Source organism: Pan troglodytes, chromosome 13 (assembly GCF_028858775.2).
Source record: "Pan troglodytes isolate AG18354 chromosome 13, NHGRI_mPanTro3-v2.0_pri, whole genome shotgun sequence".
NCBI lineage: Eukaryota > Metazoa > Chordata > Mammalia > Primates > Hominidae > Pan > Pan troglodytes.
Window position 1 is genome coordinate 129,254,320 of NC_072411.2, and position 18,883 is coordinate 129,273,202.

The window sequence follows — 18,883 nt, forward strand, 5'->3', positions numbered from 1 at the left end:
GAGGCAGGAGAATCGCTTGAACCCTGGAGGTGGGGGTTGCAGTGAGCCAAGGTTGTGCCACTGCACTCCAGCCTGGGCAACAGAGCAAGACTCCATCTCAAAAAAAAAAAAGAGGAAAAGAGAAGAGAAGACAAAAGAGAAGAGAAGAGAGAAGAGAAGGGGGGAGGGGAGGGGAAGAGAGGAGAGCGGAGAAGTGACAAGGAGCACCAAAAGATGACCCTCAAAATAAAGTTCTGTAATTTAAATTGGAGTAGGGTAGGGAGTTGATGCTGGCAAGTGCCGTAACATAACCATCAGCATGCTGTGGCTGCACCATTTTACATGTAAGTACAGGAACTGACCACATTCTGGTTAATTTACATTTGGAAGCAAAAAGTACATTTGATAACAGAGTTACATTTAACTTACTGAGGAAGAATCATTTTTATAAAACTAATAATATACTTATTATTAGCCAGATAATAATATACTTATTATAGCCAGATAATAATTATAGCCAGAATGAGCTTCTTTGACACTTCATAGGATCATAAGTTTAAAGGATTAGCTGAGAATGACCATGCTAGTGTTTTTTTTTTTAAAAAGTAAGAATAATCCCATATAAGGTTAGTGATCATTTAAGGTGTTGATGAATCAGTAAAATTAACCCCAAATTTTACTCTTCAGGCAATGGAGATGGGCGATCCTGTATCCATACCAAGGTCTTGATTGTGAGCTTTCTCTTGCCCTTCCAGGTATAACAGACTATACCCAGTCCAGAGCCTGGGCATGCCCAGGGGGCAGGTGGGCTCCTGGTCCGTCTGACTGTGGAGAACCAGGAGGAAGCCACCGAGGTATCCAGGGCCAAACCCTTTGGGCCCAGGATCCCCAATGGGACCAGGAGGCCCTGGAGGAACAAAGGGAAAAAATTGAAGGCAGGTTAGGGGGTTTGGTTTAACAAATATGTTAAGAACCTCTGTTCTGGCACTGTGCTAAGCACTCAGGGAGCAGAGGGGAGCATGACTCAGCCCCTCCTCGCCTTCTGGAACGTACACAGCTACACAGCTGCAGTACACACAACAACTCATTCATCAAGTATTTGTTCCAAGCAACTCCTAGATGCCTGGGCTACATTAGCATAAAGACAGAAAACAGAGGAAAATCCCTGCCCTCATAGAGCTTGCATTACACTTGAGGGAGAGAGAGAAATAAGAAACAATAAGCATAACAAAAAGGTAAGTTATGAAATACGCTGGGAAGAAAAGAACAAGGACAGTGTAATGACACACCCCAAGTGTGGACTCCCCAGACTGAACTGCTGAGCAAGTGCTCCCCAAAGTTGGTCTTTCTTCCACCTCCCAGACCTCTTCCCTGGTTCCAGCATATTGTCAGTTCCATTCTGAGAAAGCTAAAGGCTTGGGATCCACATCTACAAGTTTGGCTCTTCTCTTTGAGAAGAGAGGGAAATGGAAGGAAGGCCTTGTTCTAGCATTCTTGTTGGCAGATGGGAAATCAACTGTTCTAGAGAACGTGAGCAGGGTCTGTATCCTTCGGCACCTCTAAGGGGCTGAACTATTGCAGAAGGCCAGGAGCTGTTTCTAATTGCCAAGAGCAAAAGGTGAAGTTAGACATTGAAACCACAAGGTATTTTTTGTGTTCCACCCTTGGTTCTGCAAGACTGGCAGGCTCTCCCCATCTACACTGTCAACCAGAGACGACAAAGCAGTAGCCTGTGGACTGAATCAGGCCTGCTCGTGTGTTTTGACCTGTAAGGATTTTACAAGTTGATATTTTGAACGAAGAGAGTATAGAGTGTAGGCCCACATTTCTGTAGACTATAATTGGCTGGAGCTGCGCTGCAGCTTTTAGCCAAAGCTCCATTTTGCTACAGACCTCACCCAGCCCTCCTCATTCGTTTCTACTCACTACTAACCTGGTACAGGAGTTTGCATCCCTGGCCAGGTACTCTCTGGAGATGGGATTGTGTCTCAGGCTCTTTGGATCCATGCGCCTAACGAGCTACATGGTGCATTGTTTCACACTTCTATTCGGAAGAGTCCTATGTCCCCTTTCCCAACACCACTTCCCATTTTTTTTCTTTTAAGAAAGAGCCCTGTTTTCTACATCAGTGTACTAATGGCTATATGATAAGATGAAGTGAACTCAGGAAACCAGGCAATATGGCCACTTGTAGAGGGTGAGAACACACACACCGTCCCTGAGGTCTTCATCACAGCCTCTTAAGGGTGATCCCACAGCCACCAGGCTGACCGTCCCTTCATGACCTTGAAAAGTGAACTGCAGAAATGGCCAAGACTTTGATGATGATGTATAGCAGTTTGGGAAAATACTGAATAGGATGCAGGGCCTTGTCTAGGTTTTATGATGGTTTAACATCAGTTAGAACATAAGAGATGCATCCCACTCTGTTCTCATTGTTTCTGTCTCTGATACCTGGTGAGTCAGCATCTAAGGCAAATGATCTGAATAGGATCCAGTTTGGAAAGCTACTTGAGAGATCAGAGATTTCGTATACAACTCTAAGGTTTACAGTGTCAGAGAAAAGAGGAGTGACTGAAACTCTACCTGGTCCTCCAGGGTAGCCGTCTTCTCCTGTGTCACCTTTACGTCCGGGAGGCCCAGGAGACCCAGGGACGCCATCCACACCCCTCCTGCCATCCAGCCCAGGCTCTCCTTTGCACCCTGCACAAAAGTTTATGATGCTGGTGGTGAAAGCAACCATGACACCTGCTAGCATTTACAGTGCTTATACCGTGTGCCAGCCGTGTGCCAGCCCCAGGCTTCCTTCCCACTTTGACTGAATGCATCAGCTCATTTAGTCTTTGCAATGACATGAAGTTGGGATTTTACTATCTCCACTGCAGTTGGGGTAACTGGGGCCCCGAGAGGTCAAATAATTTGCTTAATTAAAGTCACTGATCCCGTAAAGGGCTAGGCCAGGATTTGAAGCCAGACCAGGGAGGTGTTGAGAGACAGGTTTTCACATTTTCTTCATAGTCTTCATATATTTGACTTCAAAAAAAAAAAAAAAAAAACTACTGAACATGTATGGCATTTATAATAAATATTTTCCTTAATAATGATTGTTTCAAAGCCTAGATGGAGAAATGAATGAAACTTAATCGGTTTCATTTGGGGTCACATTAAATCTGGAGCATGATAGGTGCAGCAAGTTTTTAAAATAGCTTTTTACTGAGTGTTTACAATGTGCTAGGTGCCATGCTAATCCCTTTACGTGGATTGTCCAGTTCAGTCTTCTCAGCAGCCATATGACTAGGTACTCGTACATGCCAGTTATACCAGTGAAGAGACTGGGGCTCATAAAAGTCACAGAGCAGTCACATGTGGAGAGGAAACTTAGGCCCAAGGGAGCCAAGTGCAGAGGCCATCAACCACCAGACCCTGCCCCTGACAAGCTGCAGAGCTCTGGATATAACCTGGGGGACTTGGCAGCAATTGCGTTAATCCTTAAGGGGTTCTTTAAGTATGCAGTTACTTTTTTGTCAAGACCTCAAATAATTAGCTACCAGCTCCCTTCGGTCAGGGGAGCAGACACAATCATTGTCTTTGAGGGAGTTTATTGCTATTATACCTAATTTCCTGAATTACTAGCCGCCTCCAGGTTTCCAGTCTCTACTTGTTTTCTATTCTCTTTCTCTCTTTCTCTCTCTGTCTCTCTCTCTCTGCCACAGAGTAGCCTGGTATGGGCTGATTTGTGTACCCCCAAATTTCATATGTTGAAGTCCTAGTCCCCATATCTCAGAATGTGACTGTATTTGGAGATAAGACCTTTAAGGAGGTGATTCTGTTAAAATGAGCCTCTTAGGCTGGGCCCTAATCCAGGCTGACTGGTCTCCTTATGCAAGGAGAAAATTTGGACACAGAAAGGGACCCCAGGGATGCATGTCCCTGGAATGGCACAGAGGAGAGGCCACGTGAGGACACAGGAAGATGGTGGCATCCGCAAGCCACGGAGGGAGGCCTTGGGAGAAACCAGCCCTGTTGTGGCTCCTTGATCTTGGACTTCTGCATCCCGAACTGTGAAAAATTGTCTGTTGTTTAAGCCACTGTGTCAGTGATACTTTGTTGTGGCGGCCAGAGCAGACCAACACATAGCCTAAGATCAAACATTAAATCAAAGGGGCTTGCTTAAGTGGCTTTCACTGTTGCTTCTTGCCTTCGCCCTCCAGTGACTGGGGGATGATGATAAAGCTGAGGATGCCAGTCAACCGAGGAATTCATGGAGCCTCCCTCCCCCACCTTACTGAGGGACCAGCCTTGCCTGATAACCATTAAATGAGTGTGTTAACACAGACGCTGACTGAAACCCTCTACCCTTAAAGCAGCAACCCTGTCATGAAAAGGATGCATGGAGGTTTAAGGAGGTTTGACTTGGTGTTGCAAGCTAGCAAGAATCGAAGATTTCCCACGCAGGCCCCTCCCTGCCCCTCTGCGGCCCCAGGTGAGGCCCCGACTGTGCATCCACACGTAGTAGAGTAGCTAACTTGCCTAGAGCAACCCTGGACTCTAATCTTCCTCCTCCAACCCACCTGAGCAACATCAATAGGAAACACAGGGCTAAACAGCGCAATGATACGGTCCTACTGCTCCTGAGAACAGAACCCCAATGACATTCTGGAACACTGGCTCACACTTTGGTAGAAATCAGCATCTGCCTTGGTAGGTCGGGGTGGGGCCTGAGAATCTGCATTTCTAGCAGTCCCTAGGTGATGCTGATGCTGCCAGTCCCAGGAACCACACGTTGAGAACCAGTGCTCTAGATGATTTAACTTTAAAACTCTTTCCGGTGATGACCTTGGCGGCATATTTTGAAAATCCTATATTTCTGCCTATTCTTGAAACCAGAAATTCTACTCAGGGAATTTAGTTTAAAGAAACAACAATAATAATAGCAAACACAAGTACTGTTTATTCTGTGTCAGGCCGTGTTCTAAGTGCTTTTTATGTTAGTGAATCCACATAATCCTCACAATCAGCCCTTCTTACAGATCAGGAAACTGAGTCATGGGTTATGTGGTAGAGCCAGAGTTATGAACATATGTCATCTACTTCCAGAATCTCTGCTCTTTTATTTCTTTTGTGTTTTGTTTGTTTTTCCAGATGGAGTCTCGCTGCATCGCCCTGGCTGGAGTGGAGTGGCACAATCTCGGCTCACTGCAGCCTCCACCTCCCAGTTCAAGAGATTCTCCTGCCTCCCGCAAAGGCTAAAGGTACTGCCTCCTGAGTAGCTGGGACTACAGGCACGGGCCACAATGCCTGGCTTTTTTTTTTTTTTTTTTCTGAGATGGAGTCTTGCTCTGTTGGCCATGCTGGAGTGCAGTGGCATGACCTCAGCTCACTGCAACCTCAGCCTCTCAGGTTCAAGTGATTCTCCTGCCTCAGCCTCCTGAGTAGCTGGGACTACAGGTGCGCGCCACCAAGCCCAGCCAGTTTTTTTGTATTTTTAGTAGAGACAGGATTTCACCATGTTGGCCAGGCTGGTCTCAAACTGCTGACCTCAGGTTATCTGCCCACCTCAGCCTCCCATAGTGCTGGGATTACAGGCGTGAGCCACCACACCCAGCCCTTATTTCCAGAACTTCTGTTCTTATCCATTACACTATTTCTTCATGATAATCAGGGATGCGTATAAGTAAGATATCATTACCAGTTGCTTATCGTAGTGAGAAAGTGGAAACTCCTTAAATCAGAGTAGTTACTGGACCAGCAGCAGCAGCGGCAGCACCTGGGAATGTGTTAGAAATAAAGACTCTCAGAGCCCTCTCCTTACCTAACAAATCAGGTCTGGGGGGGGCCTCAGCGAGCTGTGTTTTAACAAGCTCCTCAGGGATTCTGATGGTTCATGAAGCTCGAGAACCAAAGTCTTAAATGTTCCTCGTGACACCCCCTCCCTACCCCCAGGTTCAGCTCCCCTGTTAGAAATTCCCACATTACCCCTTGTTAACACTCAACGTGTCCAAACTGACTTGCTCAATGTCTTCATTTTCTGCTAGCCTGTGGCTCCAAAAAGCAGGGCCTTGTTGGATTAACTTCTTTCTAGCAGAGCAGCTGGCAGCAAACCAATCAATAATTGGTGAAGGTAGTGGTTAAATAAATTATGGCACAATCAGATAAGGCAATATTCCTCAGCTACTACAGATAATATTGTAGGAAAATATGTAATGACATAGAAGTAAGGTTATGTTAAGAACAGTTTGCCAACGAGTATGCCTAGGATGATCGTGCAGAAATAAAACTGGAAAAATATACAGGCAATTGTGTCTTTTAAAAGTGTGTTTAGTTTTAAGTTACCTTTTTTTTTTCTTTTGTAATAAAGTTTTTTTCTTCCCCTTCACCAAATGCCTACCCCATAGGCTAAAGGTACATCTCCCATCTCCTACCACATCCCTCCCTACATAACTGGTCTTCAACATTAGGTAGTTCTGCACCGCCCCACCCCACCCCTCACCCCAGCAGACACTTGGCAATGTCTGGAGGCATTTTGGGTCCTCACATGGAGGAAGAGGTCATTACTGGCATCTAGCAGGATAGGGGCAAGAGATGCTGCTTAACATCCTAGAATCCACCAAACAGCCCTCCAGGATAAAGAACGATCGGGCCCCAAATGTCAGCAGCACTGAGGTTGAGAAACCGCTCCACACAGTAGGCTACATCCAAGAGTCATGTGTTCATTCACCAAATGTTTACCAAACACCCTCCATGACCCAGGCCTGTGTATGGATATCACACTGAATAAGACAATATCCTGCCCTCAAGCTTCTTACGGTCTCTATAACAGTGGTTGGCAAATTACAGCCTGTGGGCCATTTACTGCCCATTTTAGTAACCCCAGTTACAGTGGAACACAGGCATTCATTTACGTGTTATCTACAGCTATGCTGCAGCAACAGGGTTGAGTGGTCGCAGCAAACATCATCTGGCTCCAAAGCTGAAGCAGGGGATTGAAGTGTTCAGGTAATGAGGCAGATGTCTCACTTGCCTGCCCTCGGTTCCACACGCCCCACTGATTGTAAAGTCACGTCCTCATATTGCCTGCCTGAAAGTGTCCCCTTCTTCTTACATCCTTACGACCAGCCAGTCTCTCCCCTCATGCCCTGTGCTGGTTGAGCTACACTCAGTGCAGACATCCCAGTGTCCGATATGCTCCTGTTATGCTTTTGTGCTCCCAGGATTAGAAACGAATTATTTCAGAGTGTCCTGGACTGCATGCTGTATGTGGTTACCATTCAGTAGGTGAGAAAGGAAACATCCCTGCCTCCCCATCTGGGTGAGAGGAGCCCTGCCCTTCCTGGTGACTGGGCAGAAACCTCTCCCCGGGGTGGCACTCCTGGTGGAATCTGGAACTCCACCACCTTCCAAGAGAGTATCAGTTATCTTGGAAGGAACATGGGGCCCCAACAGTGAGCTCAGAGTATTCCTTTCTCTGTCTCACCCAACAAGATGATTCCAACATGCCATATATTCTAGAAAGGGCTGCCTTAGTGCTTATGGGTTAGGAGTTTCTCCCTTCCACTGAACAGGCAGCAGCAGGGATTCCTCCTGATGTATAGACTCATGGTGAGATCACTATAGATCTGGGAAAAAGAGTCCTCACACCAGACGTTATCACGTGGGCTTTACTCCCTTTAGGGTGAGGCAAAGAGAAATTGTCAGGCGGAAGACATTTCCTGAGAAACAGGAAGGAAGGCTCTTATTAACCTGAGCTCTATGTTCAGAGCTTTCCACCTTACGGACTTGTTCCCTATTTGGAACTAGTTTTAAGGAATAAAACTAAACATCAAAAAAAAAACCCTCCAGTGTTAGATGGATGACCTCCTGAGAGGGCAAGTGTTGCCTTGAAGAGAAACACAACCCTAACAGGGTGTGGGTACATCCCTTAGGCAGGAACAGTTCAAAACAAAATGGAAAACACTTTTGAGTTCACTGTAGGAAGCTTCAGCCTTTGAGGGCCGCCCTGGAAGGAAAAGTTGTAGATCAAAGAGATCTGTGTGTAGAAGAGCGTTAGGCCTCCTGTGGTGGACTAATCGACCCACTTCGTGTGGCTGTCATCCACCCATATTGGGCAGGAAAGAGCCAGAAGTTTGTTCATTTTTATGTAAGTCTCAGCTGTAGCACATGGTTACAAAATCAGCTTAGCAATGAAAGAAAAGATTTTTTAATTTTTTTTTTTACCTTTTATTTTAGGTTCAGGGGTACGTGTGAAGTTTGTTACATAGGTAAACTCATGTCATGGAGTTTTGTTGTACTGATGATTATTTCATCACCCAGGAATTAAGCCCAGTACTCAGTAGTTATCTTTTTTGTCTACTTGAGGCTGGTGGGGAGGAGGAGGTAGAGGAGCAGAAAAGAGAAGATTCTGAAGGGAAAACAGGAAGATACCAACAACATCATTTTAAGTGAACATTGTTCTTTCTAGTGGCAGCCATTTCTTTTCGGCACCCAATCTTGAGGGTAGTATATGTGGTGGTGGTATATAAGCCCAACCTTTCCTTAAGGCTCTGCTCAAATACCAGCTCTTGCTGGGGTCCTAGCTGTCCTGCAGTTCTCCACACTGGAATTAACCTCTCCCAGTACCCTTGACTTGCAACTCTTTTGTTTTGTTTTGTTTTAGATGGAGTTTCGCTCTTCTTGCCCAGGCTGGAGTGGTGTATATGGCCCCTCACACCCTGCTGAAAAAATGCCTTCAGGAAATGCTAGAGAATGAGCAACATGGCCTACAGATGGCCCAGGTCAGCCAGGGTTTGGCATTAGGCCCTTAGAATATACCTGTCACTCTTTAGTAACTGGACAGGATGAGCAATACAGCCAGTGTGCCCAGCAGTCATAGACAAGGCTGAGGAATACATGGCGGGGAAGAGAGGTCCTTTGTAACAGGAACCCGGAGGCTCCTATCAGAGAAGAGGGGCCCCAGAAGAAAGCAAGGGCTTGGGAGTGGGTGCACAGGACAAAAAGGAGCCCCAGGGAAGCTGGGCCACATGGTGAGAACATAGGAAGAGAAGGCGATGCTTCACCAGAACGACGGGGCACTTTTTAAAAAACATCATAATCATGTAGGTGTTAGAGAGGTGGCCTTGGAGTGTCCCCACTTCCAGCAGGCAGGGTCAGTGGCTCCAATAAAGAGAGGGCACAGGAACCCAGGGAAGGCCCTCCTGTGGCCATGTGCAGCAGATGAGCCCATGAAACCCTAAGTCAGGGGAATTAGAGATCACAGACAAGCACACCTGGGCCACATAAGCACTAGACCATCTTTCAGAAGCTCATAGTCTATGGAGAGAGAATCTTGTTCTTGTTCATGTCGAAGATAACTATCATGTTCAAGTGTAAAGAATTGACCCATTCACATATTTTTCTCTTCCTAGTTACTTTCTTTGGTTATTTTTTTAAAGCCACCACAGTGGGTGACCCCAACCATCCCTCTGGCCTCAATTTTGATGTTGAGGTGGAGCAGTGCATTTCAACCTTGGCTGCCTGCTACAGTCACCTGGGGGGCATTGAAAAATGTTAACATTCAGGCTCTGCCACCTTCCACATTCTATTGGTCTGAGATTAGGCCCAGGTACCAATATTCTTTCAAGATCCTCCAGGTGATTTTAACCTGCAGCTAGGACTGCCTTGCTAGGAAACATTCTACTCTTAGCTGAATCTTTAAGGAGTGCATTCATATAATAGGGCGTCTCAAATTTGAATATGTATGCAACTATTTTGGGGACCTTGTTAAAATGCAGATTCTGATTCTGTAGGTCTGGGGCGGGACCAAAGTTGCTGCTACTTCCTGGACCAGGACCTCAGTTACAGTAGCAAGGATGTTGCTAACTCCTAGATGCCTGGTTATTAGGCCAACCAGCCCAGTCTGTGCTCCCGCCATCTCCCTGTTGAACAATTCTGGCTCCTCAAAGCCCAACCTTTCCTTAAGGCTCTGGTCAAATACCAGCTCTTACTGGGGTCCTAGCAGTCCTGTGGTTCTCCACACTGGAATTAACCTCTCACCATCCCATTCTCCCAATACCCTTGACTTGCAACTCTTTGTTTTGTTTCGTTTTGTTTTAGACGGAGTTTCACTCTTGTTGCCCAGGCTAGAGTGCAGTGGTGCGATCTCAGCTCACTGCAACCTCTGCCTCCTGGGTTCAAGTGATTCTCCTGCCTCAGCCTCCTAAGTAGCTGGGATTACAGGCGTCTGCCACCACGCTCAGCTAATTTTGTATTTTAAGTAGAGACGGGGTTTTACCATGTTGGCCAGGCTAGTCTCAAACTCCTGACCTCAGGTGATCTGCCCACCTTGGCCTCCCAGAGTGCTGGGATTACAGGCGTGAGCCACAACACCCAGCTTGCAACTCCTTTTTAACATGAATTGTGTAATAATCTACCATTACTTTAAGTTATTTATATTCTGCTGGCTATTTCTTTCATGGGATTATGAGACCCTGGAGGGGGAAAACACATCTTACTCATCTTACTCACCCATACCACCTAGTAGCATACTTTACAAAGAGTAGAGGGAGTCTGGAAGTACTTACTGAATTGAATTTGCAGAACCCAGTTATAGGTCACGTCTTCAAGTTGGAAGTTATTTTTTTAAGTTGGAGGGACCCAGCTCTGGATATTGCAAATATATACACAACAAGGCAGCTTGGTTTTAAAATGAGGTTGATGACTAGTAATACCGACTGACAGAACTTTATGCATGCAAGGAGTATCAAGAAAGATGAGTTAAATAAAGACTGGCCCAATTCCCAGTTCTCACGGGCCGTTAAAAAAAGTTGCTACAACCAACACCCAATTAACCTGGTACACAAACACAGATGCAATGCACTAAACACACACAACGAAAACCCAAATTAATTTGAGGAAGGCTCCAGGGCTGTTTTGGTCACCACCTAAGAATGAGTCTGACTCCTGTTGAGAGGAACATCTCTTGGGCACTTAACTTCTTGGTTTTGGGGAACCACAAGAAAAACAAGTGGTACAAAATTCAGTTCTGCTTCCAATTCCTGTGTCCCTGAACCAAAAAAAGTCCAAATCACAGTAGGGCTGTGAGGGGGGGTGAAAGGAGAGAGAACATCCTGGTTCCTCCTTTTCAAAGAATTTGCCCATGAGTTTTCTAGACTCATAGCTACTATCAATGGATCTAAAGAGAACAGTGACTTCTAGATGCCCAGCCCTGGGCTCCCTAATATCTTTGTAAATTACCCAATGCAGTGGGGATATGTGGAAAGAAAACAAACCATTCGGAGAACACTTTTTTTCTTTTTTTTTTTTTTTTGAGATGGAGTTTCGCTCTTGTTGCCCAGACTGGAGTGCAGCTCACTGCAACCTCTGCCTCCGCCGTTCAAGCGATTCTCCTGTCTCAGCCTCCCAGGTGGCTGGGATTACAGGTGCCTGCCACCAAGCCCTGCTAATTTTTGTACTTTTAGCAAAAGACAAGGTCTCACCATGTTGGCCAGGTTGGCCTCAAACTCCTGACCTCAGGTGATCCACCCATCTCAGCCTCCCATAGTGCTGGGATTACAGGCGTGAGCCACTGCGCCTGCCTGGAGAACACTTTTTAAATGGAGAACACTTTTTAAAAGAATGGTTTCGCTTAAATACTTGAATAAGGATCCTGCCACCCCAGCAGTTACTGAACAATGCTCCAGTGATTAACCATGTAGTAACTGCCAAAACGTACAGCAAGACCCTATTTTTCCCCATCCCTCCTCTAACAGCTCCTACTTCCTTCTTGCAGGCTCTGTTTCCGCTCCACCAAGCCCCAATTCAATTGTTTTTAACTAAAAATCTAGTAGGCAGCTATTAATGACTGTTCATGGAGCATCTACCATGTTGTGCTAAGAGGTTTGAAAACTCCACATCCAAAAGCTGGCCAAGAATGAAAGATTTAAGTAGGAGTTCCACATAAAAATAGAAAGGATGGGCCAGGTGCAGTGGCTCATGCCTGTAATCCCAGCACTTTGGGAGGCTGAGGCAGGCGGATCACGAGGTCAGGAGATGGAGACCATCCTGGCTAACTCGGTGAAACCCTATCTCCACTAAAAATACAAAAAATTAGCTGGGCGTGGTGGTGGGCACCTGTAGTCCCAGCTACTCGGGAGGCTGAGGCAGGAGAATGGCGTGAACCTGGGAGGCGGAGCTTGCAGTGAGCCAAGATGGTGCCACTGCACTCCAGCCTGGGCAACAGAGCAAGACTCCATCTCAAAAATAAAATAAAATAAAATAAAATAATAGAAGGGATGTGTGGATCCAGTTAGCCCATGATTGATGTACTTTGGATCAAGGTAGAAACAAATTGCAAAGGGAAAGACATGCTTTCTCCTCACTAGTTTAGGCTCCATATAAAAAGCTACAAAATAAAAGATCTAGAATTTCATTTCAGCAATATATCATGAAAATAATGAACAATCAGCATGCGGGTCATACCTGGTCCTGGGAGGCCTCTCATTCCAGGGAGCCCCATGGCTCCTTCTGGTCCTCTCATGCCTGGCGCCCCAGGAAGGCCTGGGATTCGGGGACAGTCATCCACATCTGCAGGTGGCCCCGGTTCACCTGAAATTGGGATCACCGCTTGTGTAATGGATGCACGTGCTTATGAACAAGCTCCTTCTACAGCCTCTGGTTAAAGTTGGACTTCTGACACTATACTGAAATTTAGTACAAATTCAGTATAAAATTCAGTATAAATGTTTGTAAAGATTCAACAATCCAATGTAAGTTCCATGAAGGCAGGAATTTGTCTTATGCCCTGGAGGGTACATGAAAAAATTCCAGAATGTCGGGCTGACGAAATGAGTGAATGGAGTATCAGAGGATGCAGAAGTATGAAACAGTGAAGGTCGGATGATGCAGCAACGTGATGACCCTCACAGGATTGCCCAATCTCTGGGCCATTTTTTACTGGAGTAGCAGCCACAGGTAGCATTGCAAGAGGGACTGGTGGGTTCCTAAAGCTCAGCTTCATGTGTCCCTGAGTCCTTACTCTACACTGCAGCCATGTGGGTTTCCATAGTGTCAGTCACTCACATAGAATTTCAGGATTGCTAGAGGCTCAGAAGCAGTGACTTTCAACCTTGAGTGAACATTGGACTTATCCAGGGGAGTCATGGAAATATACTGATGCCTGGGTCCCACTCCCAGAAATACTGATTTACTTGATAATAGGATGTGGCCTGAGCAGTGTCCTCATCATTGGCTGCATAATAAACTCAGCTGGTGAGCTTTTCAAAAGTACTCATGAATACTGGGGCCCCATCTAGACTAATTAAATAGGAATTTCTGGGGGTGGGACCCGGGTGTCAGTAGTTTTTGGTTTGTTTGTTTGTTTAAGTCCCACGATGATTCCAGTGTCCATTAGGGCTGAAAGCACAGTTGGAAAGCTATAATTCTGACTGTAGCACATCAGAATCGTGTCGCTAGTTTGTTAGAAACCAGAGTTCCTGAGTCAGAAGGTCTGAAGGGGGGGCCATGTACATCTCTAACATGTTCCCAGGGAGGCTGATGGCGTTGATCTGGGAATCTCACTTTGAAAAACACAGGCTGGGCACGGTGGCTCACACCTGTAATCCCAGCACTTTGGGAAGCCGAGGCGGGTGGATCACTTGAGATCAGGAGTTTGAGACCAGCCTGGCCAACATGGTGAAACCCCATCTCTACTTAAAAAAAAAAAAAAAATAGCTGGGTGTAGTGGCAAGTGCCTGTAGTTCCAGCTACTCAGGAGGCTGAGGCAGGAGAATCCCTGGAACCCAGGAGACAGAGGTTGCATGAGCTGAGATCGTGCCAGTGCACTCCAGCCTGGGTGACAGAGCAAGATTCCATCTCAAAAAAAAAAAAAAAAAAGAAAAAAGAAAAAAGAAAACCACTATACTAAAGATGTGAGATTTTTTTCTTTTACTTTCACATCATTAAGACATCTTTTCTAAAGCTTCAGTCATCCTGCAAACATCACAGAGGGATAAGAAATAATAACACTGAACAATAATGACAACAGCTAAGGCTCACTGAATGTTTTATCATGTATCAGGCCCTGTGCTGAATGCTTTTACTATTAAGTCCTCCCGAGAAGACTGTGTATGTGCTACTGTTATGAGAAGGGTATGAACAAGAACACTCAGGCTTCGCCAGGCGCGGTGGCTCATGCCTGTAATTCCAGCACTTTGGGAGGCCAAGATGGACAGATTACGAGGTCAAGAGATTGAGACCATCCTGGCCAACATGGTGAAACCCTGTCTCTACTAAAAATACAAAAATTAGCCGGGTGTGGTGGTGCACAGTCCCAGCTACTCAGGATGCTGAGGGAGGAGAATCGCTTGAACCCGGGAGGCGGAGATTGCAGTGAGCCAAGATCACGCCATTAAACTCCAGCCTGGTGACAGAGCAAGACTCTGTCTCAAAAAACAAACAAACAAACAAACAAAAAAAACCACTCAGGCTCAGGCAAATAAGTGACACATCTGTGGTGACACAGCTTACACACAGCAGAGTCTGGATTGCAATCCAGGGCATTCTGGCTCCAAACCCATGTTCTTAACCACCTCATCAGACTGCATCAGGAACTCTCAATATCTGGGTAACAAATTCTAAGAAATGAAACATATTTTAAAAGGTATCATCTGGCCGGGCATGGTGTTTCATGCCTGTAATCCCAGCACTTTGGGAGGCCGAGGCAGGTGGACTGCCTGAGTTTGGGAGTTCAAGACCAGCCTGGGCAACAGGGCGAAGCCCCATCTCTACTAAAATTACAAGAAATTAGCCAGGTGTGGTGGCACATGCCTGTAATCCCAGCTACCTGGGAGGCTGAGGTAGGAAAACTGCTTGAACCTGGGAGTGCAGTGGTGGAATCTCCAGCCTGGGCAGCAGAGCAAGCCTCTGTCTCCAAAAAAATTAAATAAAAATAAAAGATATCATCTGATTAGCTATGGTGTTCTTCAAATGTATGCAAAAGTGTGAAATAATTTCAGGAACATCAATCATAAAGCACTAAGAAAATCCTTAACAAAATGTGGCATAACAACAAAGTTTTAGTCTCCTAATACTTACTGGGCCTGTGTAAAATGACCTGGAATTCTTATGAGCTATTTGGAATTTAACTCCGTGTAAAATATGGTATAAAACCACAAGCCACACAGGGCCAAATGTATTTTTATAATAAGTACAGTTTAATGTAAAACTTGGCTTTTCTACTATGGGTGACTTGAGAGAGATGCATAGAGGCATCTTCTATTTTCCCTGAGTAATGTCTGGCCCTTCCCAGTGGGAACGGAGTTCAGAAAGTGGGAGCATGTGTTTGGTGCTTCCTATTTAGAATTTTGATGCTCTCTTGAAATGACTTTATACATACAATCACAGAGAGACAGGATTGAAATGAAAACATCAAATACAGTTTAATTTTTAAATATAAACATTGAAAATACCAGGACTTTTTACATTTTTGATTTTGCTTTTCTTTACTTTTTAATAAGTCAGAAACTGAAAAATAAAAAGGGGGAGCTGAGGCCTGTCTTCTAAAGACCTTAAAAATAATACATGGTGTCTGTATTCACAGCAATTTTCATTAGGACTAATAACAGAGGCCTGGAAAGAACAAATGCAGGCATTCACAATTTTTCTTTTTCTCTTCTGAGAAATGCTTTTTATTTTCTTTGAAAATGCCAGGCACAAAATAACACATTGTTTTTGCACTGCAGAGCATTAAGTGAACATTTTCCTTTTAACACACAAAGAAATGTGCTCCTTGAAAATGGACTTGAGGGTGTGACAGGAAAGGCTTGTCACAGCCCCTTACTGGGAGGTGAGGCCCCATTTTTTAATGTTGTATATACCATTTATTTTAGGGATGCTCTAGGTTTTTATATTGTAGAATTTAAAAAAGGAACTTACATTGGTATGTACTATGTAGCCTTTGACAGAGAAAGCCCACATACTTCATGCCCAAATTGAAACTATATAAGCTAAGGCTCTACACTGCCTTGACAACCTATAATGAGGCTGAATGTTAGGATGCTCTAATATGAGGTTACTATATCAGTAACGAGGAAGCAAAGCACTGCAGCTTAATATCCTTACAGCACCCCATCTATAAAAATGTAACAAAGTTTAGCTCACACATACAGAGGAAAAAGGACAAGTACAGAAATGACTAGAAACCAGAGGGAGGGGAAATTACCAATTTTATAGCAAAGCTTACCTCTGGGACCTAGAGGGATCCAAAGACAACAAACGAGGCCAGTCCATGATTTTCACAGGGTGGAAAGAGATTTTAAATTTGTGGATTAGGACAAAAATGAAATAGATTAAGAACATACATAATAATTTGAGGCAGCATCAATGACAAGCAGAATGGCAGCACCTTATTTACATAAAATGTCCACATCAATGTGACTGACAGGAGCAGCTATGATTTAGTAACGGAGTTTTCATCTCTAGAATGACTTGAAACTCTCTTGAGCAATATAAAATTCTAGTTGATTTCTTCTGGCAAATATCCTCTAATTTAATGCATGTAGGAATTCTATTCATTTAAAGGCTTCTGAAAATTTCATATTAATTTGCCAACTATAGGGTATGCATAGAAAGGAAATATGAAAAGAAACAACATATAGGCCAGGCTCAGTGGCTCACACCTGTAATCCCAGCACTTTGGGAGGCCAAGGCGGGTGGATCACGAGGTCAGGAGATCGAGACCATCCTGGCTAACACGGTGAAACCCCGTCTCTACTAAAAATACAAAAAAATTAGCTGCGTGAGGTGGCGGGTGCCTGTAGTCCCAGCTACTCCGGAGGCTGAGGCAGGAGAACGGCGTGAACCCGGGAGGCGGAGCTTGCAGTGAGCCGAGATCGCACCACTGCAGTCCAGCCTGGGCGACAAAGCGAGACTCCGTCTCAAAAAAAAAAAAAAAAAGAATCAACATATAAGCCCTTGTTCCTCCTGTCCTATGATACATCATAAAGCAGTGCTATTTATTTATTCTTTGGACTAGAGTGCTAATTTAGGATACTGCGAAATATTCTGAACTGACGCCACATTACCATAATATTGATTTAGGATCTTGAAAGATATTACTTCTGCCCATCTCAAATACACATGTCTGTTTGCCCCTTCTCTCCCCAACTCTTCCTTGTCGTAATTTGACCCTATGGTTAAAAAGTGTTGCCTATAGAGTTAAACTGAATAGCTTTCTCCCTTCCTAGGAACGAATGGAATTTACAGAAAAAAATTAAATAAAACATCTAGGAAAATCAATGAAAATTCAGGGATCGGAATTGAATATACGATCCTAACAAATAATAATCAAATCAGTCTTTGCCTCTTGCATGAAGGAACACATATTTATTTCCCTTAGAAACAGTCTATGTGGGCCAAGCACAGTGGCTCATGCCTGTAATCCCAGCACTTTGGGAGGCTGAGGTGGGCTGATCACCTGAGGTCAGGAGTTTGAGACCAGCCTTGCCAACATGGTGAAACTCTGTCTCTATTAAAATATAAAAATTAGCTAGGCGCAGTGGCACACGCCTGTAATCCTAGATACTTGAGTTTGAGTCAGGTGGATCACTTGAACCCAGGAGGCGGAGGCTGCAGTGAGCTGAGATCACACCACTGCACTCCAGGCTGGATGACAGAGCGAGACTGTCTCAAAAAAAAAAAGAAAAAGAAAAAAAAAATGTGTATATAAAATGAACCCCCTTTTTTTTTTTTTGAGTTCATGTCCTTTGTAGGGACATGGATGAAGCTGGAAACCATCATTCTCAGCAAACTATCGCAAGGACAAAAAACCAAACACCGCATGTTCTCACTCATAGGTGCGAACTGAACAATGAGAACACTTGGACACAAGAAGGGGAACATCACACACCGGGGCCTGTTGTGGAGTGGGAGGAGGGGGGAGGGGAGAGGGATAGCATTAGGAGATATACCTAATGTAAATGACGAGTTAATGGGTGCAGCACACCAACATGGCACATGTATACATATGTAACAAACCTGCACGTTGTGAACATGTACACTAGAACTTAAAGTATAATAAAAAATATATCTATATAGAAAAAAATTAAAAAATAAAGTAAAAAAAAATCAACTCCTAATTTTCAAACTTATTCATTCTGACAATAAATTATTACTTTACCAAACATGAGACTTTGTAGTGAGGCCTGAAAGAAATATACTCTTAATATAAGAAAAGGGCTTAAATAATAAGAATGTGCTAGTAATTCGGAATATTAACTACTTTCTGAACGATGATCATTTTAGTAAATGTTTAAACAAAATGCTGTATGTAGGTTGGAAGCTCACCTGGAAGACCAGTGGGCCCTTTTCTCCCTGGAGGTCCAGGTAAACCCTTCTCTCCAGGTGGCCCAGGAAATCCATGTGGTCCCTGCGGTCCCGGGAATCCCATTGGTCCTTTAAAAAAAACAAAACATAAAAATGAGGGCACTGGAATGAGACAAGATAAAAACAATGACAGTTTGATAGACTGAATTCAGAGATTCACTCCAACAAAATGCAGGGCATAGCTAGCCTGAGAGTCAAGATTAGCCTCGCCTTCTTCTGTGAGGCTTAAATGGGTTGCCTCTGAAGGAAACACATGATCGGCCGAAAGAACTAAGGAAATGGCTCCATGATCAAGACAAGACTAAATTACAATGAAAAGAAGTCCTATAACCCTAAACTTCCTCTGGAGACAAAGGACTGGAACTGAAGGAAAAATCAGGAAAGAGCTTTCAATATCCGGGAACAACGTGCCTCCCCAGGCGAGTTCAAACCACTCTCCTCCTCACTCTCTTAGTTTTAGGCACAACAGTTCAGTTCCTCATACGTGATGTTCCTTTACTTCTTCCACATCCATGATGTCTTCCTCATTTTTTAGAGATAAGACCCAGTT

The 18,883-nt window shown here is 44.6% G+C and overlaps 1 protein-coding gene across 4 annotated transcripts in view; it reads right to left on the reverse strand.

The window, feature by feature from the left end:
* The window catches only part of COL4A4 (collagen type IV alpha 4 chain), a 157,373-nt gene that overhangs the window by 2,687 nt on the left and 135,803 nt on the right, over positions 1–18,883 (reverse strand). For 2 of the 4 annotated variants that reach the window (XM_009444464.5, XM_016950591.4), the window contains exon 42: positions 17,694–18,402. In XM_009444464.5, the coding sequence (XP_009442739.4) occupies positions 18,260–18,402 (143 nt within the window). In that variant the 3' untranslated portion in view covers positions 17,694–18,259. Of the gene's footprint in view, positions 1–697; positions 887–2,565; positions 2,683–12,432; positions 12,559–16,192; positions 16,202–17,692; positions 18,403–18,883 lie in introns of those variants that run through there. The other 2 variants (XM_516128.7, XM_054679440.2) reach the window with 2 other exon arrangements.